This window comes from Chinchilla lanigera, unplaced genomic scaffold (assembly GCF_000276665.1).
Source record: "Chinchilla lanigera isolate Chin_1 unplaced genomic scaffold, ChiLan1.0 scaffold00020, whole genome shotgun sequence".
In the NCBI taxonomy this organism is placed as follows: domain Eukaryota; kingdom Metazoa; phylum Chordata; class Mammalia; order Rodentia; family Chinchillidae; genus Chinchilla; species Chinchilla lanigera.
In genome coordinates, this window is record NW_004955421.1 from 320628 (window position 1) to 346581 (window position 25954).

Below are 25954 nucleotides of genomic sequence, written 5' to 3' on the forward strand. Positions count from 1 at the left end.
GGCTGAAACCTCATAACCTAATTACCTGTTTTTTGTTTTGTTTTGTTTTGTTTTAGAGACAGGGTCTCACTACCCAGTTCAGGCTGGCCTTGAACTCACTTTGTAGCCCAGGCTGGTCTCAAACTCACAACGATCCTCCTGCCTCAGCCTCCCAAGTGCTGGGATTACAGGAGTGCACCACCATGCCCAGCACCCTAATTACCTCTTAAAGGTCACAGTGTAGATTAAATTTCCAACACATGAACTTTGGGGGACACAGTCAGAAAATCATACCTGTGGGAGACTGAGGAGAAGTATTACTGGGAAGCAATAAGAATGAACTTTTTGCCATGTGTGGTGATATACACCTGTAATCCCAGCACTTTGGAAACTGAAGCAGGAGGACTGTCATGACTTCAAGGCCAGCCTACATAGTGAGTCCCTGTCTCAAAAAAAAAAAAACAACCCACAGCTTGCAGCTATTCATAATATTCTAACGCCAGACAGGGCTTTCGATCATCCAGGCGTACGTATTTGTTAAAATACATCAAATGGTCCTCTTCAGATTTGTGCATTTCATTGTACATATATTTTCCTTAGGAGAAAAAAAGCTACAGATATTAACCTCTAGATAATGACACACAAACTCAAGTATCTTGAGGGGAAGAAAGGCACCAGTGTCTACAGATTAGTTTGAAATGCATCCAAAACTAAGACTGATAGTACTAAGTTAAATGGTAGAATTGGTATGTTTGAAAAATTTTCCTGGTAAATCACTGACAAAAGTAGAAAAGTGGAACTTTTGGGAAGATGGTGGAGTGGTGAACAGAAGAGAAACAGTCTCTTTGAGATCTGGAGTCCAGATACTGGAATACAGCAATGTGAGGAAGAGAAGGATGTGCAGTGAGAACTGAGGTCCATGGGGAGAGCAAAGAGACAGATCACAACACAGAAGGAAGTGGCAAATATGTTTTGTTTTGTTTTTTTTTTCTTTTAGAGACAGGGTCTTGCTATGCAGTTCAGGCTGGCCTTGAGCTTACTTTGTAGCCCAGGCTGGTCTTGAACTCACAATGATCCTCCTGCCTCAGCCTCCGGAGTGCTGGGATTACAAATTTCTCTCTGAGCCCTGACACACTGCATGGGAGGGGGACTCAAACTTGTAGACACACATTGACTACTGGTGACCCTAGAAGCCTCCAAAGAGGAATGTACCAGTGGAACAGAACAGTGGACACAGCAGACTGCAATGGCTGCTGAGTTATTTGGGTTCGGTTGTCCCCCAGGAGAGGGCCACTGGTCAGGAACCATACTGGAGAAGGGCCCACTGAGCTTAGAACTCAGAGCAGCTGTGGGCTGGCTCCATCTATCAGCTTCCAGTATCAGGGTGAGGTGGAACAGAACTCAAGTCAAGAGGAAGTCAGGAAGTGGGTTCAAGTCAGCAGGAGGCACACAGATGGTTGCAGGCTAAATAAACCAGGTTTCAACCTCAAAGCCAGAAACCAGACTGAACTTCAGTGGAACTAAGGTGCAGGCTTGCTGGGACAATTCACTATCCATGATAAACCTATAGCTCAATCATAATTAATCATGGGATTAATCAACACAGACCTGGGCTCTGTCTGCCTACCCTATTTACTAATGACAGCAGAGACTCACCCTGAAGTGGCCTTTTCCTTTCTTTGTTTTGTTTTTGTTCTGTTTTATTGTTTTCTTTTTTTAATTGTTTCCTCTTGTTTTTATATGAATGTGAACATTGTGTCTACTTTTTTGTTGTTGTTATGCTGTTCTATTCTTGTTTTCATGTCTTCCTTCTTTCCCTCCTGCCTTCTTCACCAGTTTTTCAAAGTTCATGCAGTCTTCCTCTGTCCTCTAGCCTTGCATCAAATTTCTTTCTTTTATATTATTTTTCTATTTTTCCCCCTAATCTTTTTAAAATTTTCTCTCCTGAGGGTAAAATAACCATACTAAGGGCATATTTACTGTGTACAATTTTCTGGTTCATTTTTAATTCTGTTATATAACCACAAATATAGTTCATATGGTTAAAGGTATCAAATAGTTACCACAGTTTGTCATTTTCTAGGCTGTATTTAATGCTATTGTTATTGCTGACTGTAGCACTTTAGCCAAGGTAACATAACTGTCCTAATCAGTTGTTCTTCCTGGTATCTCAAGACTGAGTTTACTTAAGGGTCATAAAAAAATACTATGGGTCAGTGCCAAACAACCAGGAGCTAAGCCAAAGAGGCAGCAAGTTCACATCCCCAATAAACTGAAGAGGTAGGACCTTTCAAGAGACTCAAAACCCAAAAGCCAGCTATAGCTGGAAGATATCTGAGAAGTAGTTACTTCCTATGGATTCTCAATACTAGCAATAAAGTTACCTGCCATAAGCAATTTACAAGCATCATCCTAGGAATTAAACTAAAAAACAAGAAAAAAAGAAAAAAAATGACAAGACACTTAAGCAAGAAGCAACCCTAGAATTTCAGCTCACCAAAGACAAATCCAGAGGGCAGTGAGGTGCAACAATTTGAAAGCCACCCACCTGGACTCTCTGAAGTGGTAACAGCAAAAGTAACAAAGAAGATGAGGGCCAGGGATATAGCTCAGTGGCACAGTGCCTGCCTGCCAAGTGCAAGGTCCTGAGTTCAATTCCCAGTACCCAAAAAAGAAAAAATAGCAGATGAATAAGGCTCTAGAAAAAATTAAATCAGAAATAATTTCTCAGATAACCACAGAGATGGTATCCATAATGAAGGGCATGGTTAGTGACTCTAGAGCTGATACAGATAAAAATTCATAGCTTAGAAAGAATGATGGAAACCATGAATGCCAAACATAGAAAAGAAACAGAATCCATGAAAAGGATTAAGACAGAGATTCAGGAGAGTAAAACTTCCACTGAAAGTAAACATAGCAGAATGAGCCAATGTGAGGACAGAATGTCAGATAGAGAAGACAGGATTGTGGTAAGCAGTCATGAAAAGAAAGATTTCTTAAAAATAGCAAGGGACCTTGAGAAAAATCAATCCAACAGCTGCTAGATGACGCAAAGAAGAATAACATGAGATTGATTGGAGTCAATGAATAAACAAGGATAGCACAAATGACATACGAAATCTGTTCACAGATAACTTGGCAGAAAACTTCCCCCAATACTCTATGTGACAGGAACCCAGAAAAGAAACGGGTAGCTATTCTATTTGCAGACAAAGTGCATTTCAAGACAAGACTAATAAGGAGAGACAAAGAAGGTCACTATATCCTTGTAAAGGGAACACTCCAAGAGGAAGAGATAACAATTATAAATATATGCACCAAATAACAACACACCCAACAAAAATTAACAGACATGAAAAGACAAATATTAACAGACATGAAAAATCAAATAAGAACCAAATATTAAAAAGACAAATATTAACAGACATGAAAAATCAAGTAAGAACCAATACACTTGTAATGGGGGACCTCAATATTGCATTCTCACAAATAGACCAACTAGACAAAAAAAACAACAAAGAAATATCAGAACTGAGCCAAACTTTTAAATGAATGAATTTAGTAGATGTCTATGGAGTGTTCCACCCCACAATATCAGAATACACATTCTTCGCAGCTGCATATGGCACATTCTCAACATTAGACCACACACTGGCTCATGGAACATGCTTAAGTAAATACAAAGGAATTGAAATTATCCCATGCATATTATTAGACCATAGTAGAATGAAAATGGAAATGAAAGGCAAAAGAAAGCACAAGAAGTTTGTCTTAGTTACTTTTCTCTCACTGCTGAGATAAAACACTGGATGCCCAAAATTAAAGAAGGAAATGTTTATTTAGCTCACTGTTTGCAGAGGTTTCAGTCCATACTCAGTAAGCAGGGTAACATGGCACAGAAGCAACACTTCAAGGTGGCCAAAGGCAGCAAAAGCAAGATGAGCAAAAAGGAGGAGGGGAGGGTAAGCCTCTTTTCCCTTATATTGCATGAAGGCTACCACCCTCAGGGGGATGTAGTGCTCACACCATCTCCCTGCCCTCTTCTTGCACAAGTTCAGGATGTTTACAAAGTGAAGACCTGGGCCCCTTGATGAGTCAGTTAAACTTCTAAACTTCTCAAGTTGACACAATGTATCAACCATTACAAACTTCTTAAACATGTGGAAATTAAAAAATACCCTCCTGAAAAACCAATGGGTCACAAATGAAATTAAAGAAGAAATCAGACGGTTTCTACAATTAAATGATAATACCAATACAACATACTAGAACTTATGGGACACAATGAAAGCAGTCCTATGAGGGAAATTTATAGCAGGGAATTCGCACATCAGAGAAGCAGAGCGAGCTCAAGTAAGTAAGTTAATGTTAAACCTCAAGCTTCTAGAAAAAGAAGAGCAAATTAAGCTCAAAGCTCATATGAGGGAGAAAATATAAAGATAAGAGCAGAAATTAATGCAATGGAGACTAGCAAAATAATACAAAACATTGATGAATCAAAGAGTTGGTTCTTTGAAAGATTAAATAAAACTGACAAACTCTTAGCCAACCTTATATAAAAAAAAGACTCGAATCATTGCAATTAGGAATGAAAAGGTGAAATCACAACAGATCCTGCAGAAATCGAGAAGATCCTCAATAACTAACTTGAGAACTTCTATTCTAATAAGATGGAAACATAGAAGCTGAATCAAGAAGATATAAAATTCTAAAACACCCATATCAGTCAATGAAATTGAAGATATAATTGAAAACCTACCAATAAAGAAAACCCCAGGCCCTGACGGATTCACTGCTGAATTCTACAAGAAACTTAGACAAGACCTAATGCCACTACTTCTCAAACTCATCAATGTAATGGAAAGGGAAGCAATACTCCGAAATTCATTCCTGGAAGCAAGCATTACCTTGATAACAAAGCCAGAAAAGGAGCCAACCAAGAACAAGAACTACAAGTCAATCTCCCTAATGAAATGTATACACAAAAATCTTGAATAAGATACTAGCAAACAAAATGTTGCCAATCATCAAGAAAATCACACACCATGAACAAGTAGAATTCATCCCAGGGATGCAGAGACGGTTCAACATATGCAAATCAGTAAATGTAATACACCATATTAACAGAGCCAAAGATAGAAATGATATGATCATCTCAACTGATGCAGAAAAAGCATTTGACAAAGTCTAACACCCATTCATGATAAAAACTTAACAGAAAACTGGAATAGATGCTTTATCTCAATCTGATAAAATCCATCTATAACAAACCAAGAACCAATGTCATACTCATTGGACAAAAAATTAAAGCTTTCAGTCTAAAATCAGGAACAAGACAAGGATGTCCACTATCACCACTCATTCAGGGTAGCTCTTGAAGGATTAGCCAGAGGATTACAAAAGGAAAAAGTTTGATTATCATTATTTGTATGATATTCTACATATAAAATCCCAAAAACTCCACCAAAAGGCTTCTAGATTTAATAATCAAATTCAGTAGCATAGCTACATACAAAGTCAACACTCAACAATCAATAGCTTTTCTGTACACAAATAACAAACTTACTAAGAGAGAAATTAGGGAAACCACACAATAGCATCCAAAAAGTGAAATGCTTTGGAATCAATCTAATGAAGAAAGTAAAAGACCTTTACATTGAAAACCACAGTAGTCTAAAAAAGGAGATCGAAGAAGATATCAGAAAATAGAAAAAATATTCCTTATTCTTGGGTAGAAAAAATGAATATAGTGAAAAGGGCCATACTCCAAAAATTGTTGTACAAATTTAAAGCAATCCCAGGCAAAATAACAAAAGCATATCTCACATAATTAGAGAAAACAATCCTAAAATTCATTTGGAACCAGAAGAGACCTGGAATAGCAAAAACCAATCTGGGCAACAAAGGCAAGGCAGGGGGCATCACAATTGCTGACTTGAAATTATAGTACAAAGGTACTGTGATAAAAACAGCATGGTACTGGCAAAAAACAAAACAAAACAAAACAACAAAAACCCAGAACCAAGGATAAATGGAACAGATTAGAAGATTGAGAAACAACTCCAAACACACTCATCCACCTATCTTTGACAAAGGAGCCAAATACCTTCACTGAGCTTCTTTAATAAATGGTGCTGGAAAAACTGGTTTTTCATATGCCAAAGAGTAAAACCAGACCCATATCTTTCACCATACATTAACTAAAATTGAATGGATCAAAGATATAAATATTAAAATGAAGCATTAAATCTGGTGGAAGATAAAATAAGTAGAACTCTTGAAGACATTGGTGTAGCCATAGACTTTATAAACAAAACCCCAATTGCACAGGAAATAACGAAGAATCAAAACTGGAATCTCATCTTATTAAAAAGCTTCTGCACAGCAAAAAAAAAAAAACCACCAACAGAGTGAAAAGACAACCCACAGAATGGGAAACAGTTTTTGCCAGCTGTTCCTCAGACAATGGACTAACATGTAGAATATATAAAGAACTAAAAAACAATTAGACCCCCCCAAATTTAAAGACCCAATCCAAACATGGGCATTTGAAATTAATAGACACTTCCCAGATGACAAAGTAGAAATGGCAAATGGTTATACAAAAAAATGCTCAACATCCCTATTTATTTGAGAGATGCAAATTAAAACAATGCTGATATTCCATCTCACTCAAGGAAGAATGGCTATCATCAAGAAATCAACAAGTAATAAATGCTGGTAAGACTGTGGGGAAAAGAGTACCCTTCTCCACTGGTGGGAATGAAGAGTGTTGCAACCACTGTGGAAATCAGTGTGGAGATTCCTCAAAAAACTAGGACTAGATGTCCCATCTGACCCTGCTACTCCCCTTCTAGGTATCTTCCCAAAAGAGTTAAAAGCATCCTACCACAGTGATATATGCACATCTGTATTTATAGAGGCACAGGTTGTAATAGCTAAATCTTGGAAACAGCCAAATGTCTATCAATCAATAAACAGAGAAATGCTACACATTCTTACATAGGCTTTTCCCTCTTTCTGCTGTCCTTCATTCCTGTGCTCGTGGATGGCTTCTTCAGGCATCTGCATCTGAGCTCTATTTCATGTTCTCTTTCCAGAAGAGCCCAAATTCATGTAAGTAGTACCAGGAATGGTCTCAGCATTGGCTGTGAGCCTGCCCCTGTACTTGTAGTTTCTTTGTATAATGGAGTATTACTCTGCCATAAAGAAAAATAAGCTTAAGACATTTCTAGCTAAGTAGATGAGCCTTCAGACCATACTCTTAAGTGAAATAAATCACACACGTTTAAATACCACATTGTTTCTCTGATGTGAGAAACTGAAAGTGTACGTAGGACCAAAATGTATAATAGGTATTGTGAAATAGGAAGAAAATGTTTCAATGAGAAGAGGAATAAGGGAGGGAGAAGGGGTACAGGAAACAAGGGAGAAGAAAAAAAGAATAGAAGGAAAAATGCAAACAAATGTTTCGCAAATAAGGAGGGGAAGAGGGATTGATAGGAGGGGTGGGTAATGGAAAAAAAAAGAAGCAAGATATCATGTACAGGTACAAATTCCCTATGACGAATGTTATCAATATGTTTACCTAAAAAGTACCAATAAAAATAAAAATTTTAAAGTAGAAAAGTGAACTGATGAAATAAATTATAGTTATGTGGTATGCGTACTGTATATATTCACATGTATTCATAAATAAACATGTGCATATACATATGTAGATGTTGTACACAAATAGACATGCATAATGAAATAGTATGCACTTCTTAAGAGTAATGAGGTACTCTGCCCTTGCCACTATGGAAAGATCTTAAAGACATATCGGATGAAAAGAGAAGAGATGGAAGTGTTTGTGGAAACATACTTACATCAGCTACATGGAGAGTCTTGAAGAAACTCAATATACTTTGTGTTGAGTGTCTCAGATTCATACCTCCTGTCTTTCTGCCTCAAGACCATGGCCACAGGAGCCTAGAGAATCTGGGAGTGCTAGAGAATCCATGTTTTGGAGGCAACTTTCAACCAACAGGAACAAAAAAGGTAAGTAACTGTATCCTCCTGGGTTTTAGGGAATTCGGGGGCACTTTGCATACTTTTCTGAAAGCTTTTTAGCAGAATCATGTCCCCACTTCCCACAGTGATAACCATAGTATGCATTTTTTTTTCCAGTGCTAGGGACTGAGTTCAGGGACTCCCACATGCTAGGCAAGCACTCTACCACTGAGCTATATACTTCAAAATTTAAATTTTAAAATTTGATGAAAGATCTTGCCAAGGTACCCTGGCTGGTCTTGAACTTGTCATTCTCATTCCTCTGCCTCCTGCATCGTTGGGATTACAGGCATGCTACACCATGCCTAGAAGCTACACATTCTTACATAGGCTTTGCCCTCTTTCTACTGTCCTTCATTCCTGTGCTCGTGGATGGCTTCTTCAGGCATCTGCATCTGAGCTCTATTTCATGTTCTCTTTCCAGAAGAGCCCAAATTCATGTAAGTGGTACCAGGAATGGTCTCAGCATTGGCTGTGAGCCTGCCCCTGTACTTGTTATATAGAAAATAACACCTAGAATCTTATAGCTAGTACTTGGTGGGTGGCAATACCTCGAAACAAATATAAGTCCCTCACCTATGTAGGACTGGGAGGAGATCCAGATAAAAGGGGAAGGCTGACATATGCTTTAGTTCTCTTAGATTACTGGTAACTAAGGATTGTGAAGTTGGCTCATTTTGTTAACAGATTGGACGTTTGTTTTATTTTTGAGAAAGGGTATCTATGTATATTCCAGCCTGGTCTTGAACTTGAGGCAATCCTCCTGCCTCTAGGGTGACAGGATTATAGGCAGCTCAGATTTGGAAGTTTTGAAGAGTCTGACGGGCTCAGGTCAGCCACACACTCAGGACATCCTGGGAATGCCACATTCTTCTGTGGCCATGTTCACAGAGACCCACATCTCCTGACCAGAAAACTAAGGCCCAGGACTTAACCATAGAAGGCCACCAGTTGGTAGAGTGGCTCCCTGGAACCTTGACGTGATACTGGTCAACAGGAAATGAAGAGGTTAAGAATGCTGTGACATGCTAAGGAAGGTATGGGATGGCCCAAGGATGTAGGTGTGTAAAACAGTGACCAGAGAACCTGCCATCTGACTTTACATGCCAACAGAACCCAGAAAACACTCCCTTCAGTTAGGAACGCACTAGAGGGCCCTGGCATTCCTGAGAAGCCAACTTGTTTCCTCCTCTGTAGGCAAAGGAAGACAAGATGCTGCCAAGATACTAGGCCCCTGTTAGCATTGGGGCTGATGAGATCGTAGCATAATCAAGGAGGGACCACTATAATTGCCAATAGCTGGTAGGCACAACTGTCACAATGACCAACAAGGCCAGGTACTAACCTTAGGCACTGGCTCTTAAACTGCAGCATTCCCACGACATGAGATGGCTGTGCAGTCAGCAAGGGTGCTGCTGGACATGTTTAATAAGATTTGTGAGCAAATCAATGATACCAGTAAAATCAGCACTCTGGGAGGCTGACGCAGGAAGATAACTTCACAACCCACCTGGGCAACACAGTAAGACCCTCCCTCAAAATATTTTTTAAAAATTTTTTTTCAAGGGCAGAGCATGTAGCTCATTCCAAAGGCTCAGGGTTCAATTTTCAGTATTGGAAAAAACAAGAAAGAAAAAAATGGACTCTAGCCATTGCAATGGAAAATTGTTTTTGGTTTTTCGGTTTTCTTCCGGTACCGGGAACCAAACTCACAACCTTGCGCTTGCCAGGCAGGCGCTTTGCCGCTGAGCTAAATCCCCAGCCCTGCAATGGAAAATTGTGATACCTTCATCCAGTTCCTGGCTTTGAGCCAGTTCTTGACATGCAGCCAGCTGGTTGAACGGATCCTCTTGAGAAAGTACCCTGCATCCTCAGACAAAGGACTAACACCTAGAGTACATAAAGAACTCAAAAAAATCAGACACCCAAATTTAAAGACCCAATCCAAAAATGGACATCTGAGTGCAAACAGCAAATAAATATAGGAAAAAACACTCAACACTACTGGTCATTCAAGACATGAAATTAATCCAATGCTGAGATTCCATCTCACTCCAAAAAGAATGGCTATTATGAAGAAATCAACCAATAACAAATGCTGGCAGAGCTGTGGGGAAAAAGGAACCCTTCACTGTTGGTGGAAGCGTAGACTGGTGCAACCACTGTGGAAATCAATCTGGAGAAGCCTTCAAAAACTAAAACTAAGGGGCCAGGGATATAGCTCAACAGCACAGTGCCTGCCTGGCAAGCCTGAGGTCCTGAGTTCGATTCCCTGTGCAAAAAAAAAAAAAGACTCAAAAACTAAAACTAGAGGCTCCATTTTACTCAGCTGTTCCCCTTCTAGGTATCTTGCTGAAGGAGTTAAAAGCATCATACCACTGTGATATATGAACACTCATGTTTATAGCAGCACAACTTATAACAGCTAAATCTTGGAAATAACTCATATGATCATCAAAAGATGAACAGATAAAGAAAATGTGGTATTTATATACAATGGAGTACTACTCTGCCACAAAGGATAAATCTGAGTCATTTGTGGGAAAATGGACATGCCTTAAGCCCATAACTTTGTTTCTCTTGTGTGAGAAACCCAAATGACAAGTAAGGAGTGCAACGGAGGATACTGGGAAGTGGAAGAACATGGGTTAAATAAGGAAGCGGAACAAGGGAGGGAGGAGGGGTAAGGGAGGAAGGGAAAAACAAAAAAAGAATGGAAGAAAAAGCATGGAAACAAAGCTTTTGTAAATACAGAGAAGGTTGAAAGGAGGGGTGGAATGGGGAGAAAAAGAATTAAGATATATCATGTACAGGTACAAATTCCCTATGATGAATATGATCAATATGTATATGTACAAATATGTACTAATAAAAAAAAAAGTACCCTAGTACATACAATGAATATTCCTCCAATGCTCCCCCTAGTGGGACCTAGGGTACCTGTGTCCTAAGAAAAGAAGTTTTAAAAATTAAGAACTTTCAAGCAAAAGGCTAATGCGTTCTGAGGTCTGTGTGATGCCGTCTGAGCTAACACCAATGCTAAGGAAGCCTGAGGACAAAGGGACCCCTGGTCCAAGTTCTTCTCACAATGGGTCCAACAAGTCAGAAGGCCCATCGTATCATGAATTCTCTCATCTTGAGTGCCTTTATGAGCCTTTATGAGCCAACATGGAAACTGGGATACTGCCCACTCCACACTCCTCATTTCCCCCCAAGATAAATCTGAACCAAGACCACAATCCTAGAATTGCAGCTATTATTAGTGCCTCTTCCATCAAGATTTAAAGGTCACACTCACCATCTCTCTATTCAAATTATCTGTGAACCCTGAAAAAGACTATGATGTACAACGGTGCACTACTAAGTTGCCTAGCTATAGCTCCAATGACAGGTACCAGTGGGCATGGGATCATTTTTTGGAAAAGATAATATAGCCTCTGGCACTTGGTTTGTGGCTAGTGTTCTAACTTTTCAAACACTACAGATAAAAAGTGTCAAAGGCAGTTTACAGCAGGATAGCATAAGAAATACTCTCTCTTGCCCCAGGGCTATGTTCACTGTTCAGCTCAGTCACAGGAGAGACACCAACTACCTTGCTGATCTGGAAAACGAAGGACACCATGTTATATGGACCAGGGGAGCAGGGACAAGTTTCTGGAATTGAAATCCAGAAAAGCAGCACAGAAGAGGTCTACAATAATAGCTGCAGAGACAGCAACGTAAGGGACAACTTGCAACTGTTGATTGTTATGGCCAACGTGCACAGGGAAAATCCACCTCATGAATCCAAAGTGACGTCTCTCAATATTTAAGGGCTGAGAAGATACACCCCAAAAAGCCAGCTTCCTTTGAGTTTCCTGAGCTGTGGCACCACTCACAGAAGCAAGATGACCAAGAAATGCGCGACAAAAAGAAGGAAGTCATTTTCAAAGTTTATTCCCCCCAAATCACAACCCAACACTTTACCTGTGTGCAGATTCTAGCCCTTCTCAATGAAATGGTACTGGGATGGGACACTGAAGCAATATACTTTTATTTCACACTTGCATGGGTATAGTAGCATCAGTACTTACATTCCACGGGGTCACAGAAACTTATTTAAAAAGCAATTCCAAGAAAAGCAAAACTTATACTTTTTTGAGGCCCCTTGCATACATACATAACATGTAATACTGGGGAGAAAAAACAGCATTAACAACAAAACACTCCTGGACTAAAAATACATCAAGGACCTAATACTGATCAGTGTAATTCTTTAAAAGTTATTTATTTCAGTGGTAAATAAGCATCTCTTTAAAAGAGTACCAAACCTAACATGATATTCACATTATCAGGTAATTGCCCAAATTTCCTAATCATTAGGACTGAAAATACTTATGAAAATAAATTATTAGTGAATTAATGAAAATAATTATTTTCATTACTTATACACATTCCCTGACTTGAGTAAAGAAATAAATGAAGCTCAGTGATATCATAGGTTACGAGTCAAGCTGATTCCATGAAGATGATTCACCTTCAGGTCCCTCAGGATAACTGGTAAGCACCCACTCAATGGGTCTCCACTCCTAGCACCGAAACACCCTTTCAACTCATCCCAAAAGCACAAAAGCCTGGGGGATTCAAGAATTATTCAGCTCCAGGGTGGCAGAGATGAAATCCTTTTCCTCTGTGGGCATCCTAGGGCTAAGGGAAGAATGGAGGCAAAAGGAAAAGGGCCAGAAGAGACGTACGCATTGGCTTCTCAGACCCCTCAGTTCACAGATCAAAGAAGGAAAGTTCAGGGACAAGAAACATGCTTTTATCCTGCCTGAGCTAAGAGCCTTTATAATAGCAACTGTTATGGAGGCACAATCACATCAGACACCCCCAGTAATGATGAGCATCAATGGTGAGGACTTTATGGATGATTTGTTCTAGCTCACACATTCTACTAATTTTAATTTTTTATTCATGACTGTCTTGTGCCAAAAATACTTTTTCTGTGTTCCAAAAGACTAGGTAAAAGACATAAAGTGTGATGTAAGACAAAGGGAAATGGCAGAATGGAGAAATAAACAGCTTTCGATTGGTTCCCAATCCTCCTGGATTTATGGACATTTTAAAATTCAGTTCTTCCCCTTCATCTCAGAATAAAGATAAATGCACAGTTTGAAGAAAACAAAATAAAATTTTTTAGAAAACCAATTCTTTTTTTAAAATTTATTTTTGACAGGGTCTCACTATGTAGCCTAGGCTAATCTTCTGGCCTTAGTGTTCCATATAGTTGGGATTACAGGCGTCTACCACCATGCCCAGAGGACACATTAAAAATAAACACCTAACTTTCCACATAAGAAAAAAAATTATTATTTCAAGTGAGTCTGAAGTAATGTTTTATCTTTATCTTAATAAAAATACAGCTATTTTTTGCATTTAGGCAAAAAATAAAGTACAACCAATAGACATTATCTCAGTAGTAACTCTGGTATTACTATTTAAAAGCTATGATATACTATGTAGTAGGATAAAGTAAATGAGTAATTATATTAGGCTACCAGGAATTCTTTTTTAAATGTTAGTGTAGCCAGGCATTGCAGCACACATCTGTATTCCCAGTACTGAGGAGGCTGAGGCAGGAGGATCATTGTGAGTTTGAGTTTCAAAGCCAATCTGAACTGTAGAGCGAGACCCTAGCTCAGAAAAACCAACAGAAACAAACAAGAAAAACTTCAATAGGAAAGACAGACAAAATGAAAGAAAATTAAGTAAAGATCCTGTAATGAGGGGTATAAAAATCTACGAAAGTACTTTATTTCCTAGAAATACATACTGACACAGCTTAGAAATGATACTAAGTAGAAACAATCATCTAAGCAGTCTAACCAAGTAGCAATTTAACCCAGGTGCTAACATAGCACCTAAATTATGGTCTCTAAATAGTTCTCACTAAAAGGAACCAGGGTTGCTTTCTGAAGAAATTAATTAAGACTGGCAGAGTATGTATAAAATAAGCTAAAAAAAAAGAAAAAAGGTCAGATCAAAATAACATTGAAACTAATTTGAAGGGGCTCCAACTGGCTAAAGATGGGTATATTGTGATTTGCCATTATGTGATTACCATTTACCAAGACTTACCATTCAATTGATAAAAAAAAAATCACATACATAAAAATATCCAGATTTGCAATAATATTCCCATTCACCCAAAGAAAAGTTCACTGGTCATCCTGGGGGGTTTCTAGGGTACCAATTCACAAGTCTAACAATTAATAAGCAAAAGAATCCAGCATCTATCTTGTCTTTATTATAGACACCTTTAGAGTAACCAACTGATATGGGGACTTCTTAAGGGAAGAATCACAATGAGTAAATGCAGAGGGATGGAATTACAAATAGCATTTTGTGGCCTAGTGTGGTGGCACATGCCTGTAATCCCAGTCTATACTCCCAGCACCAAGGAGGCTGAGGCAAGAGGATCACATATTATGTAGAACTTGTTTTTAAATTCTGATTCAAACAAAAGCAATATAAAAACACATAATTCCTCAAGAAATTAGAGAAAGTACAAAGTAAATCCAAAGCTAGCAGAAGATAGAAAATAAAAGATTAGAGCACAGATGAAATGGGAATAGAAAAATAGTAGGAGAATACGAACCAAGACTTTAGCTAAATTAACTATGAAAAAAAGAGAATATTCATACAAGTAAAGCCAGAAATGAAAGAGGGGATATTATAACAGATGTCATAGAAATAAAAAGAAGGTGTTATGGTTTGGATGTAGATGTCCCCCTAGAGCCTCATGAGATCACAGGTGGGGCTTTTCCAGAGGTGGCTGAATCTAGAGTGTGTGATGCTGGGATTAAGGGTGTGTGATTACTGTACCAGTCCACTGACTGGTTTGGTACCACCCTAACCCTGATAGCCTAGATAGTTTAAAAGGGGCAGAAAAAAGCTACTAAGGTCCCTTACTTGCCTGTCACAAATTGTTTGTCCTCCACCGTGCCCTTCTGCCATGCCACCCTGCCTTGGAGCCAGCTGATTATGGATTGAAACCTCCACAAACCGGGAGCCAAATAAAACTTCCCTTCACTGTGGGTGTCAGGCATTTTGTCTCAGCAATGAGGAAAGTAACTAAGTCAGAAGAGAATAACTCTATGCTAATCTACTGAATAACCTAAAACATAGGAACAAATTTCTACAAACACAAGCTATAATGACTGAATCTTGAAAAAAAATCAGAAAATTAACACTAGGGAAAGAGGCTGAGTCAGTAAAATCTCAAAGAAAAACTCAGGAACAACCAGGCATGGTGGCACATGTCTGTAATCCCAGCACCTACGGAGGGTAAGGTAGGAGGACATGTTCAAGTCCTGCCTACCCAACTTAGCAAGACTTTGTCTCAAATTTAAAAATGTAATAGGAAAAAAAAAACAGCTGGTAATGTAGCTCAAAGGTAGGGTGCCCCTGGGTTTGATCTCCAGCAAACACAAGAAAGTAAGATAGAGAAGGCCAGCCCACCCAGGATCAAATAACTTCACAGGAAAATTCTACCAATCATTTAAATAAGAATTAACTCCAATCTCCCCATACTCTTCCAAAAAATTAAAAGGAAAGAACACTTCCAAGTTCATTCTAGAAGGCCAATATTAATACCAAAGCCAGATAAGAAAATGGCAGAACAAGCTGGGCATGGTAGCCCATGCCTGTAATCCCAGCATTCGGGAGGCTGAGGCAGAAGGATCGTTATGAGTTCGAGGACAGCCTGGGCTACTAAGTGAGCTCAAGGCCAGCCTGAACTGCATAGCGAGACCCTGTCTCAAAAAGACAAAAAAAAAAAAGAAAATGGCAGAACAGTATCCCTAATGAATATTGAGGCAAAAATCTTCGACAAAACAGTAGCAAAATAATTCAACAATATATTAAAAACATTATACACCATGACCAAGTGGGGTTTATCCCTGGAATGGTTCAACACATGAAAATCAATAAGGCAAGGCATGGTATCACACACATACAATCCCAGTACTCTGAGAGACTGAGGCAGGACTGTAAATTCAATCCCAGCCCAGAGAACTTAATATGTTAGTGAGACCTACTCTCAAGAAATAAAAAATAAAAATAAATAAATAAATAAATAGGGCTGGGAGTAGTTCAGTGCAAAGGCTTGGATTCAATCCCTAGTATACATATCATGTACACACGTACACACACATATCAGTGTAATCACATTAACAGAATGAAATGCAAAAACCACAATGGAGGCAGAAAGAGACTTTGACAGATTCAATACTGTTGGGATAAAAACAGACAACAAACTTGGAATAGAAGGCAACTATTTTGCCATAATGAAGGCCATCTGTGAAAAGTCTATAGCTCACATCATACTCAATGATGAAAGACTGAAACTTTCCTTTAAGATCAGGAATGAGGGGAGTGTGCCTGGTTTGGCACTTCTAGTCACCACAGTACAGGAAGTACAATCTTGAGAACTAGAGAAGGAAGAAATAAAGGCATTCAAACTGTGAAAGAAAAAAATAAAATGATTGCTTTGCAGATGACATGGTCTTATAGAAAGATTACACAGAAAGAAAATGTTAGAATAAGTAAATAAAGCAAAATTGGAGCATACAAAATCAACACACAAAAATAAGTTGCATTTCTATACATTAACAATGAACAAGCCCAAAAGGAAACTAATAAAACAATTCATTTACAAAGGCATCAAAAAGTGTAAAAAATTCAGGAATTAACCTAACCAAGTAGGTGAAAGACACTGTAGGATATAAAACACTACTCCAGTCTTCATGGATTGGAAGATTTAATACTGTATTGGAAGATGTCCATACCACCCAAAGCTATCTTCAAAGAGAGCAATATAGCCCCTTTTAAAATCAGTCCATTTTTTGCTAAAGTAGAAAAATTCACCCCACTGGGCATGCTGGTATGCATCTGTAATCTCAGCACTCAGGAGTCTGGGGCAGGAAGATCATGAGCTTGAGAGCAGCCTGGGCTAATAGTAAGATCCTCTCTGGAAGGAAGAAAGGGAGGAAGGAAGGGAGGGAGGGAAAAAGTTTACCCTAATAGTCAAACTCAAAAGACTCTGAATAGTCAAAACAATATAGAAAAAGTAGAAAGTTAGAAGATTCCTAATAAGGATTCTCAAACATATTACAAAACCACAGTATCAAAATGACATGATAATGGCATAAAGACAAACAGACGAATGGAACAAAACAGAAGGTACAGGGCCGGGGGTATAGCCCAGCGGCACAGTGCAACCCTGGCAAGCATGAGGTCATGAATTTGATTCCTGGTACCAAAAAACCAGAAGGTACAGAAATAAACCCTCACATACATGGTGAAATGACTTTCAACAAATGTGCCAAGATTGTTCAATGAAGAAAGAACAGTCTCTTCAACATGTAACACTCGGAAAACTGGACACCCAAATGCAAAAGAATAAAGTTGGGCCAGGTATGGGGGCACACACCTGTGATCTAAGGCTTTGAGGAACTGAGGCAAGAGGATCATCATGAATTTAAGGCCAGCCTGCAGTACAAAGTGAGACACTGCCTCAAAGCAAAAGCAAAACAATAAATAGAAAGAATGAAGTAGAAGCCTTATCTTACACCACATATAATTAATTCAAAGAGGGTTGGGGTGTAGTTCAGCAGCACAACAGTTGCCTAATTGGCACAAGCCCTGGGTTCAGCCCCTAGAAACACACACACACACACACACACACACACACACATACACAGAAACCCAAAGTGGATTAAAGATCTAAATACTTTTACCTAAAACTATAAAATTCCTAGAAGAAAACATAAGGAGAATATTCATAACATTGGGTTTGGCAATGATTTCTTGTCTGTGATGTCAAAGACACAGACAAAAAAAAAAAGAAAGATTATATGGGCTGAGTGACACACGCCTATAATCCCAGCAACTCAGGAAGCTGAGGAAGGAGGATGCCAAGTTTAAGGCCCAATCCTTAGTACTATTAAAAAAGGAAAGATAGATAAACCAATGGAACATCAAACTTAAAATCCCTTATGCATCAAAAACCACAATTGACAGAGTGAAAAGACAACCTATAAAACTAAAGAACACATCTGCAAATCATCTGTTAAGGAATTAATACTCAGAATATATGAAGAACTCCTACATCTCAACAATGACAACAACAAAATCAAATAACCTTATCTTTAAAAGCACAAAGGATTTGAACAGACATTTCTCCAAAAGTGAACAAATGGCCAGTGAGGAAAGGATAAAATCACTCATCATATCAAAATCACAAGGTACCACCTCATACACATTAGCATAGCCATTATATAAAAGATTAAAAAAAGGCAGAAAGTAGCAAGTGTTGACAAGAATTTAGAGAAATTCACTGCTGGTGAGACTGCAAAATTGCTACCTGTGGAAAACAATATGAGGTAGGTCCTCAAAGGATTAAAAATTGAACAATGGAACTATCATATGATCCAGTAAGTTTCTACTTCAGGGTTTGTATTCAAAAACATGAAAAGAACTGAACTCAATGGAAAATATAGTGGAAAAAACACTTCTACTGGGAGGTAGAATATCTGGCTTCTTAGTCCAAATCTCCTGACTAGTACTGCATGGTCTTTTTTTTTGGCATGGTCTTAATATAATCATGACATATGGTTATGCTTTTTTTCTGTGCTGAGGAATGAATGCAATAGAATTGAGGTTTCATTACAATAGCATACTACATGCTATTGTTAATTTTAAAAAAGCATTATACATCAATTTGTATCTAACATTAAGAAACTGAAAAAACTGAAAGTTTAAAGGATAATCAAGGGAAATAAGATGTGTACCTAAGGAATGTGAACAGTAAGTACTGCAAACATCTAATTAAAAAAAAAAAAAAAAAAAAGAAGGGCCAGGGATATAACTCAGCAGCACAGTGCTTACCTGGCAAGTGCAAGGCCCAGAGTTTGATTCCTGGTACGAAAAAAAAAGAATGGTCAAGCTTCACCACTCCCTCCCACAAGCATGAACAAAACAGTGTGATAATGGCAGTGTCATGAACAGATCAAGAACACTGAACAAACTGGATGCAATAGCACATGCCTATACTTCCAGCATTTGGGGAGGCTGAGACTGGAGGATGGGAAGTTTGAGTCCAGCCTAGGCAACTTAGCAACACTCAACATTTAAAAATGAGAAAGGGCAGGGGGATGGAGCTCAGTATGAAGGCCCTGGATTCAATCCTAAAAAATGAAGAAAATAAGAAAGAACACTGAAGAGAGTGGACAAAGAGTGCCACAGGGAGCTGCTGACCAAGCACATCTGGACAGGAATGGAGAACTTTCTGCAGGGAGAACACCTGTCCAGTCAGGGAATACAAATCAAGCATGAGAGGGTGTGGATGTTTTGCAATTTCATGGGATGGACCCATTTCCTTTCTGTTAATGGAAAACTCAGGGATCAAGCAGATTCCAGAGTGAACAAAGGGTACACAGAACATAAAATGATGGCATCCAAAAGGAAAAAAGGCAAGGATACAAGACAAAAAAAAAAAAAAAAAAGGCCTGATGAAAGTTAATTACATCAAGCCCTGGGCATGAGAAATCAAGAAGCAGTAAAATAATGGGTGTAGCAGTTATATCAAATGCTGCACCAAAAAGCAGCACAAACTGGCTTCGGATGATGAAATCCAAAACAAAGAAAGAATCAAAAAGGCAGTAAAAATGACTGCCAAGAACACAGTCAGGTGACTAGGGAGCATCTGAAGGAAGGGCTGTCCTAAGGACGGAGGAGTGGCCAGTAGGGAGCAGCACCCTGGAGAGGGAGCCAACAAAATGGGCTCTGAGGGGCAATCCCTCTTAGAATTCCACCATCTGCAAAATGTTTTTTGCTTGTGTTCTTCTGAGACAGGGTCTTGCTATGCAGCCCAAGCTGGCCTGGAACTTGTTTTGTTTTTGGTTTTGAGTCAGGGTCTTGCTCTGTAGTTCAGGCTGGCCTCAAACTCACGGTAATCCTCCTGCCTCAGCCTCTTAAGTGCTGAGATTACATGTGTGGACCATCATGCCTGGCACAAAAATGTACTTTTAAATAGGCTCTCCAAGATCCTTGCCACTGCTCTCAAATTCTACACTGGGAGAAAAAATAAGGATGCCATCAAAGATTCAACTCAGACATTTCTTAGACTTGACCAGATGGCCTACTATCCTGGATCTCCCAAAACTCCAACAGATACCAGGAGAACAAGAAGAAAATGAATAAACTCGGTCTGCCAAGCTTAGAGTACACAAGGAGATCTTAACACAGGTAGAGGGAGACAACCTCTCAGTGCTGCTGCCATGACAGTTCTCTGGGCCTGGCAGCAGGTGACTCACTACCTGCTCAATTCCCCAAGCCTGGCTGTTCCAGAAATTCTCGGGACCCCTATGCCCAGCACAGTTTCTTAGCAGCTCTACATGGCAGTGAAAAATTAACCTCACACTGACTGTGTGCACTTCATCACCCGGAACTCACACCTAGTCTTACTATCCTCCCAAGAAAGCAATCTTGAGGTAGTTACAATAATTAGTCCTATTCTAGGGCTGACAGAAGGAAGCCAGGTTCTGCGACGTCAAGTAACACACCCAAAGCAGCCCTCCCAGCAGAGAGCAGCAGGGCAAGCCCCTCTAAGCAGAGGGGGTGTCTATGCTTCCATCAGAAGGACACAGTCGCACGCCTAAAAAGTACCCACTAGTCAACACTGAGCCCAGGCCCTCAGTCCTCTCAGTGAGGCCTTTTCCCAAAGGTGCTTACTGCCAGCCCAAAACTGGTCTCGTGCATCTCTCAAGAGCTAGGCACCAGGTTTCGAGTCACTCCAGAGTAGAGCTCTTACCAGTTTTTCCATGGGTCTTCAGACCAGTAAAAATGGTCCTATTGTTCTAGAGCTACCACCCCAAGGGTAGCTTTTATGGGGTGAAGCAGGTGGCTTGGACTCTGCCCAACAGGAAGGACAGTTCCATAGTCCCACAGTCCTAGTTCCTAGGCAAGGGCCTTAATCTGAACCTCAGCTTCACAAAAAGCCAGACCCACACCTGGGGTGGAGTGGGGCTCCAGTTTTCTGACTCATCTGCAAATGTAGCAGGCAACCTATACTGAATCCATGCAGCTGTGGGTAAACTGAAGTCAGTCGCAAGCCAGTATTTTGAAGAAACAACAGATTCTACGGCAGTGGTGGCGAACTTAGGGCACACGTGCCACAGCAGGCTGTTATCACTGAAAGCTCTGGAAGGTTCACCATCCCTGTTCTAGGGCCTTGTTTGTTCTTTTTTTGTGGTTAATGCAGTAGAATATTGTACTAATCTGTAACTAATAAAACTATTGAACCATCAGAATGGAAAGAACTTTCAGTGGAAGGCAGAAGACCTGGATTTTAGCCACAAATCTCCAATATAGCTTTTGAGTTTTTAATTTTGTTTTGCTCAAGGCTCTGGGGATCAAACCCAGGGCCTCATACACGCTGGGCAAGTGATCTACCTGAGCTACAGCCCCACCCTCCAGACTTTGTCCTGCTGCCAGTCCCGCTCCCTACCTTCATTTCCTCATCTTTAAACAGGAAAGTAGCCCATCCCTAATTTTCTCACCCAAGCGTTACAGAAAACAAGGGAAGCAAAACTCCAAATTTCACAGCAGCATTATTACCATCCTCTGCTATAGTGCTCGTTATTTCTTCTCATGCCAAGCACAGCCCAGCCCAGTAACCCAGGAGCCCAGCTACACTGCATCACTCAAGGCCCAGACAGGAGGAGCCCTGTGTTCAAGTAGGTTTTGTTGAAGTCCTCCATAGAGGTAACCCCAACAAAAGCAAGAAGGAAAACAAAACACTCTCCTCCAGCAGTGGAAGGGGCTTCTCAGCTTGCTTATTCTCCCAAATTAAACAAAAACACTACTCCTGGCCCAGAAAGGCTCGAGATCACCGAAGCCCTCATGAGGGTTTAGGAAGTAAACACACCTGCCGCTTCCCAACCCTGCACACTAGAGGTGTCCCATGGAGCAATCCAAGGTTGCAGTTCCTCCCCCAGCTCCACAGGACACCTCACTCCACACCCTCTGGGAAACACGTATATTCTCTCATATGTGATCTTGGTGGCCTCGTTCACGTCAGGCTTTGTGACCAAGGGGGTGTCGGCAGGGCTGGGGAGAGGCTGGAAGGGTGCAGAAGGCAAGTCATTCTGAAGAGGGATGGAAGGCGAAGGCCAGGCCAGGACATGGCAGGGCAGGGTGCCAGGGCAGTGCTGGGTCAGGGAGCGCACTGCAGGATGAGCTCTGTGATCTCTGCCCTGCTCCCCAGCCGCATGGGTATCCCGTAGTAGGCCGTGCCCGGGCTGACATACACGAATGTAGCCTCGGCCACTTGGTAGAGACCTGCAAAGAAAGGGTTCAGGAGGTAAGCTGCCACATTCCAGGGGAAGAGCTGCCCAGCGTGTGTGTGCCCTGAAAGGATCAAGTTAATATCTGGCCGTTCCTGGAGAGCTCTCTTGGCAGCCAGGGGCTGGTGGGCTAGCAAGACGGTGGCGCGGTCTGGGCTGCAGCCCTCCAGGGCCTTGCTGAGGTCCATGCCATGGTCGGAGTAGTGCAGGATGTGTGCTTCAATGTCGTCCACCCCAGCCAAGCAGATCCAGTCATCACCTGCCCTTCTACCCTCACCATCATCTTGGGTCCCTGTTGCAGAAATCTTTACGTTCTCATTGTGAAGAGGCTGGACATGCAGGGACTCCAGCAGAGCAAACCAGTTGCTGACGTCTGATGTGTAGTACTCATGATTGCCTGTGACAAAGTAGGTGCCAAGGCGTGAGCGAAGCTGGCCCAAAGGAGCAACAGCTGTCCGCAGGACAGACGCTTCTGAATCAGAGAGGTCACCCACAATCACTGTGACGTCTGGCTCCAGATCATTCACCATCCTCACAAACAGCTGCATCTTTGTCTTGCCCACCGTGGGCCCCAAATGGATGTCTGAGAGGAGCACAATTTTGAGGCTGTTCATGGAAGGGGGCAGCTGATGGACAGGCACCGCCACAGTTTTCACAGCTGGGGGCTGAGCAGCATTCAGCAGGCCCATTACGCTGAGCACAGCGGTCACCACCACCGCCAGAGCGGGTCTGAGCACCAGCTTCCGAGACTTGTCGAGGCTGCCTACCACCCTACCACGGTGCCAGGCCAAGAGCTGGTAGGCCTGCTCCATCCCGCTGAGGATGCAGAGGAAGAACAGCATGATGACATAAGCACCCAGGCAGGAGTAGGCTGCCAGGGAAAAGAGATAGGGCTCCTCGGCCACCAGAAACAGCATGGTGAAGAAACTGGAATGGGCCAGTGCCAGAAACACCGTCACAGCCAGCTTCCAAAGCCAGAAACAGGTGGCCTGCCCGGCCTGGGAGTGGCTGAGGTTGCTCACTGCACTATGCCAGATGTACAGGGAGCCAATGAGCATGAGCGAGTTAACGAATAGGGCAAGCTGCAGGCGAAACAGCCAACGCCAGGCTCTCAGCTCAAGGGACTCTGCCAGATAGGATCGGGAGACGATCATGGACACGAAGACAGTGACCGCAGCCAGCGCGGCCTTTGAGGCCAGGGACAGCTGCCTGAAGAGCGCCATCTCCTCTGCTCCTAGAAGAGTCCTTGCTGGTTCTGTGGAGGTAGGCTGTGGAAGGTGAGTTCCTTAGAAAAACAGTGGCCAACAAGAGGCTTCCAGGTCAGCTCCGCCTGCAACCAGGAAGCGGTGTCAGCTTTGTGGGATAACAGAGCATCTCCGTCCTCATTCAAAACCCAAAGGCTGCTTACATCTGCCCAACCTACCCAGAATCCAAGCCACTCAAATATCAGTCACCTACTATGCTCTATCAGTAAATATCACCAGATGGTGGCATGACAGGCAGCTTTGTTTGTGTGTGTGTGTGGTACTGGAGATTGAACCCAAGTCCTCTGCACTGAGCTACATGCCCAATCCTTTTGTGTTTATTATTTCTATTTTCAGACACAGTCTAAATTGCCCAGCCTAAGCTTGAACTTGTAGTTCTCCTGCCTCAGCCTCCTAGAGTGCTGGGATTACAGGCATATACCATCACACCTGGCTACAATTTTTCTTTTCTTATGGTGGCCTATGTGTTTCAAGTTTCTTCACAATAAGCTGAACCTCTTTCATAATAAGAAAAACATTACTCAAATCATTCGTTCCCAATGGATCCAGGAGACCCTCTCAGGGGTCCCCCTAGTCAAAGCTATTTTCCTAATAATACTAAGCTAGCAGTGCTTTTTCCATTCTCATTCCCTCCCAAGCCTACAGTAGACTTTTCCAAAGGCTTCCTGAGACGTAATCTGGCAAGAGACTGAATGCAGAAGTAGATAAAAAAAATCTGACTGTCTTCTATTAAAGACAGACACAAAATATAAAACACTGCAACTCCAGAGAAGTGTAGGAGAAATACGCCATTTTTCATTAAAATAGATTGTTCATTAACATGTAATAGATTTACTACTCCTTTTTTTTGGTCTTTTTGAGACAGGGTCTCCCTATGCAGTTCAGGATGGCCTTGAGCTCACTCAGTAGCCCAGGCTGGTCTCAAACTCGCAACGATCCTCCTGCCTCAGCCTCCCAAGTGTTGGGATTACAGGCATGTGCCACCACGCCAGGCACAGATTTATGACCTCTTAAAGAAATTAATATTTTCAAATTTTGTCGAGGACAGTTAAAGATGATGAACCACTACTCTAAGTAAATTCGAACAGGAAACTAATGGTATCTTTTTCATCTTCTGGCACAGGAGGGACTCCAAGACCCCTGAGAATTCCTGGAATGCCAGCCTCCCCATATGAGCCCAGACAAGAGTCCTCCTACCCACCTAAAGATGGCACATGAGACTGGCACTATCACCCAGAGGGCTGCTCCGTGGACCTGTTCTTTCTCTATCATCTTCTCCCTTCTGCCTCACTCTCAGATAAATGCTAAAATCTGCCCTCCCCTCATACCCCTACCCTGCCGAATTCCCGAATTCGCCTTCACCAGTGGCTCTCACCGCTGGACAGCTTGGACCCCAGGCCTCTGCCAGACCGCCCAATCAAGAAAAACTTGTCTTAAAAAACAAAACAACACAACAACGAAGTGCGGGCAGGAGAATCACACAAGAGGTTCCTAACCTCAAATGAAAACATTTTCTGCAGCTGCTGTCCAAATACAGTAGTGTCTCGGTTCACGAGTTCAGTTCGATTCTGGTCGCAAACTGCGCTGGAAGAGAACCGAATCAAATTTCCCCATGTTGAACCTAACCACTGATTCTGATTCGGTTCTCGTCAGACTCGGTTTAGATTTTGTCATAGGGTACTGATGGCCTTTCACCTAAAGGTGTCCTTTACAAGAGCTAGAATTCTATCAGCTTGTACGTACAACATGCCACAGACTCGGGCCGTCTGAACTCCGGGGAAACGAAGTCGATCCCCCGCTGCCCTTTCCGCAGGGGCGAGGCCGCCACCCGGTGCACGGCCCACGCCTCGCCAGAGCGCGCTCCCCGGGCGCAGGCGCCCATCTGCAGCTGGTCCCTTCTCTTCCCTACCCGGGCCCGCAATCCCTGAAAAAGCGCGCCAGACTGCGAAGAAAAACCCAAGCCCCAAACGAACACACACACGGGGTCGGGGCCTGGCGAGGGACAAGATGCCCGAGAAAGGGGCCATCCGAAGGAACAGGACCCAGGTGCAGCGCGGGCCCCTGCCGCCCCGGCCTCCCCCTCCGGAGCGCTCCGCAGAGCCGCGCCCCGCGCCGGCGGGCGCCCCCGCCCCGCGCAACCCGGAGCCCCTCCCCGAGAAGCAGCGCTGCGGAGGGTCAGGCGCACCTGTCTCCCGACCTTCCCCGACCTCGCCGCACAAGCGCGGAGCCGAGCCACGCGAACTGCCGGCGTCGCGGAACAGGCACGGC

General features: G+C 41.9%; 1 protein-coding gene across 1 annotated transcript; it reads right to left on the reverse strand.

The window, feature by feature from the left end:
• Nucleotides 1-22003: 22003 nt before the first annotated feature.
• Tmppe (transmembrane protein with metallophosphoesterase domain) lies at nt 22004-25954 on the reverse strand. Its single transcript, XM_005383634.2, has 2 exons — nt 25872-25954; nt 22004-23751 (listed from the first exon to the last, which is right to left on the reverse strand). The coding sequence occupies exon 2, from the start codon at nt 23642-23644 to the stop codon at nt 22292-22294; it is 1353 nt and encodes a 450-aa protein (XP_005383691.1). The 5' UTR covers nt 23645-23751; nt 25872-25954; the 3' UTR covers nt 22004-22291.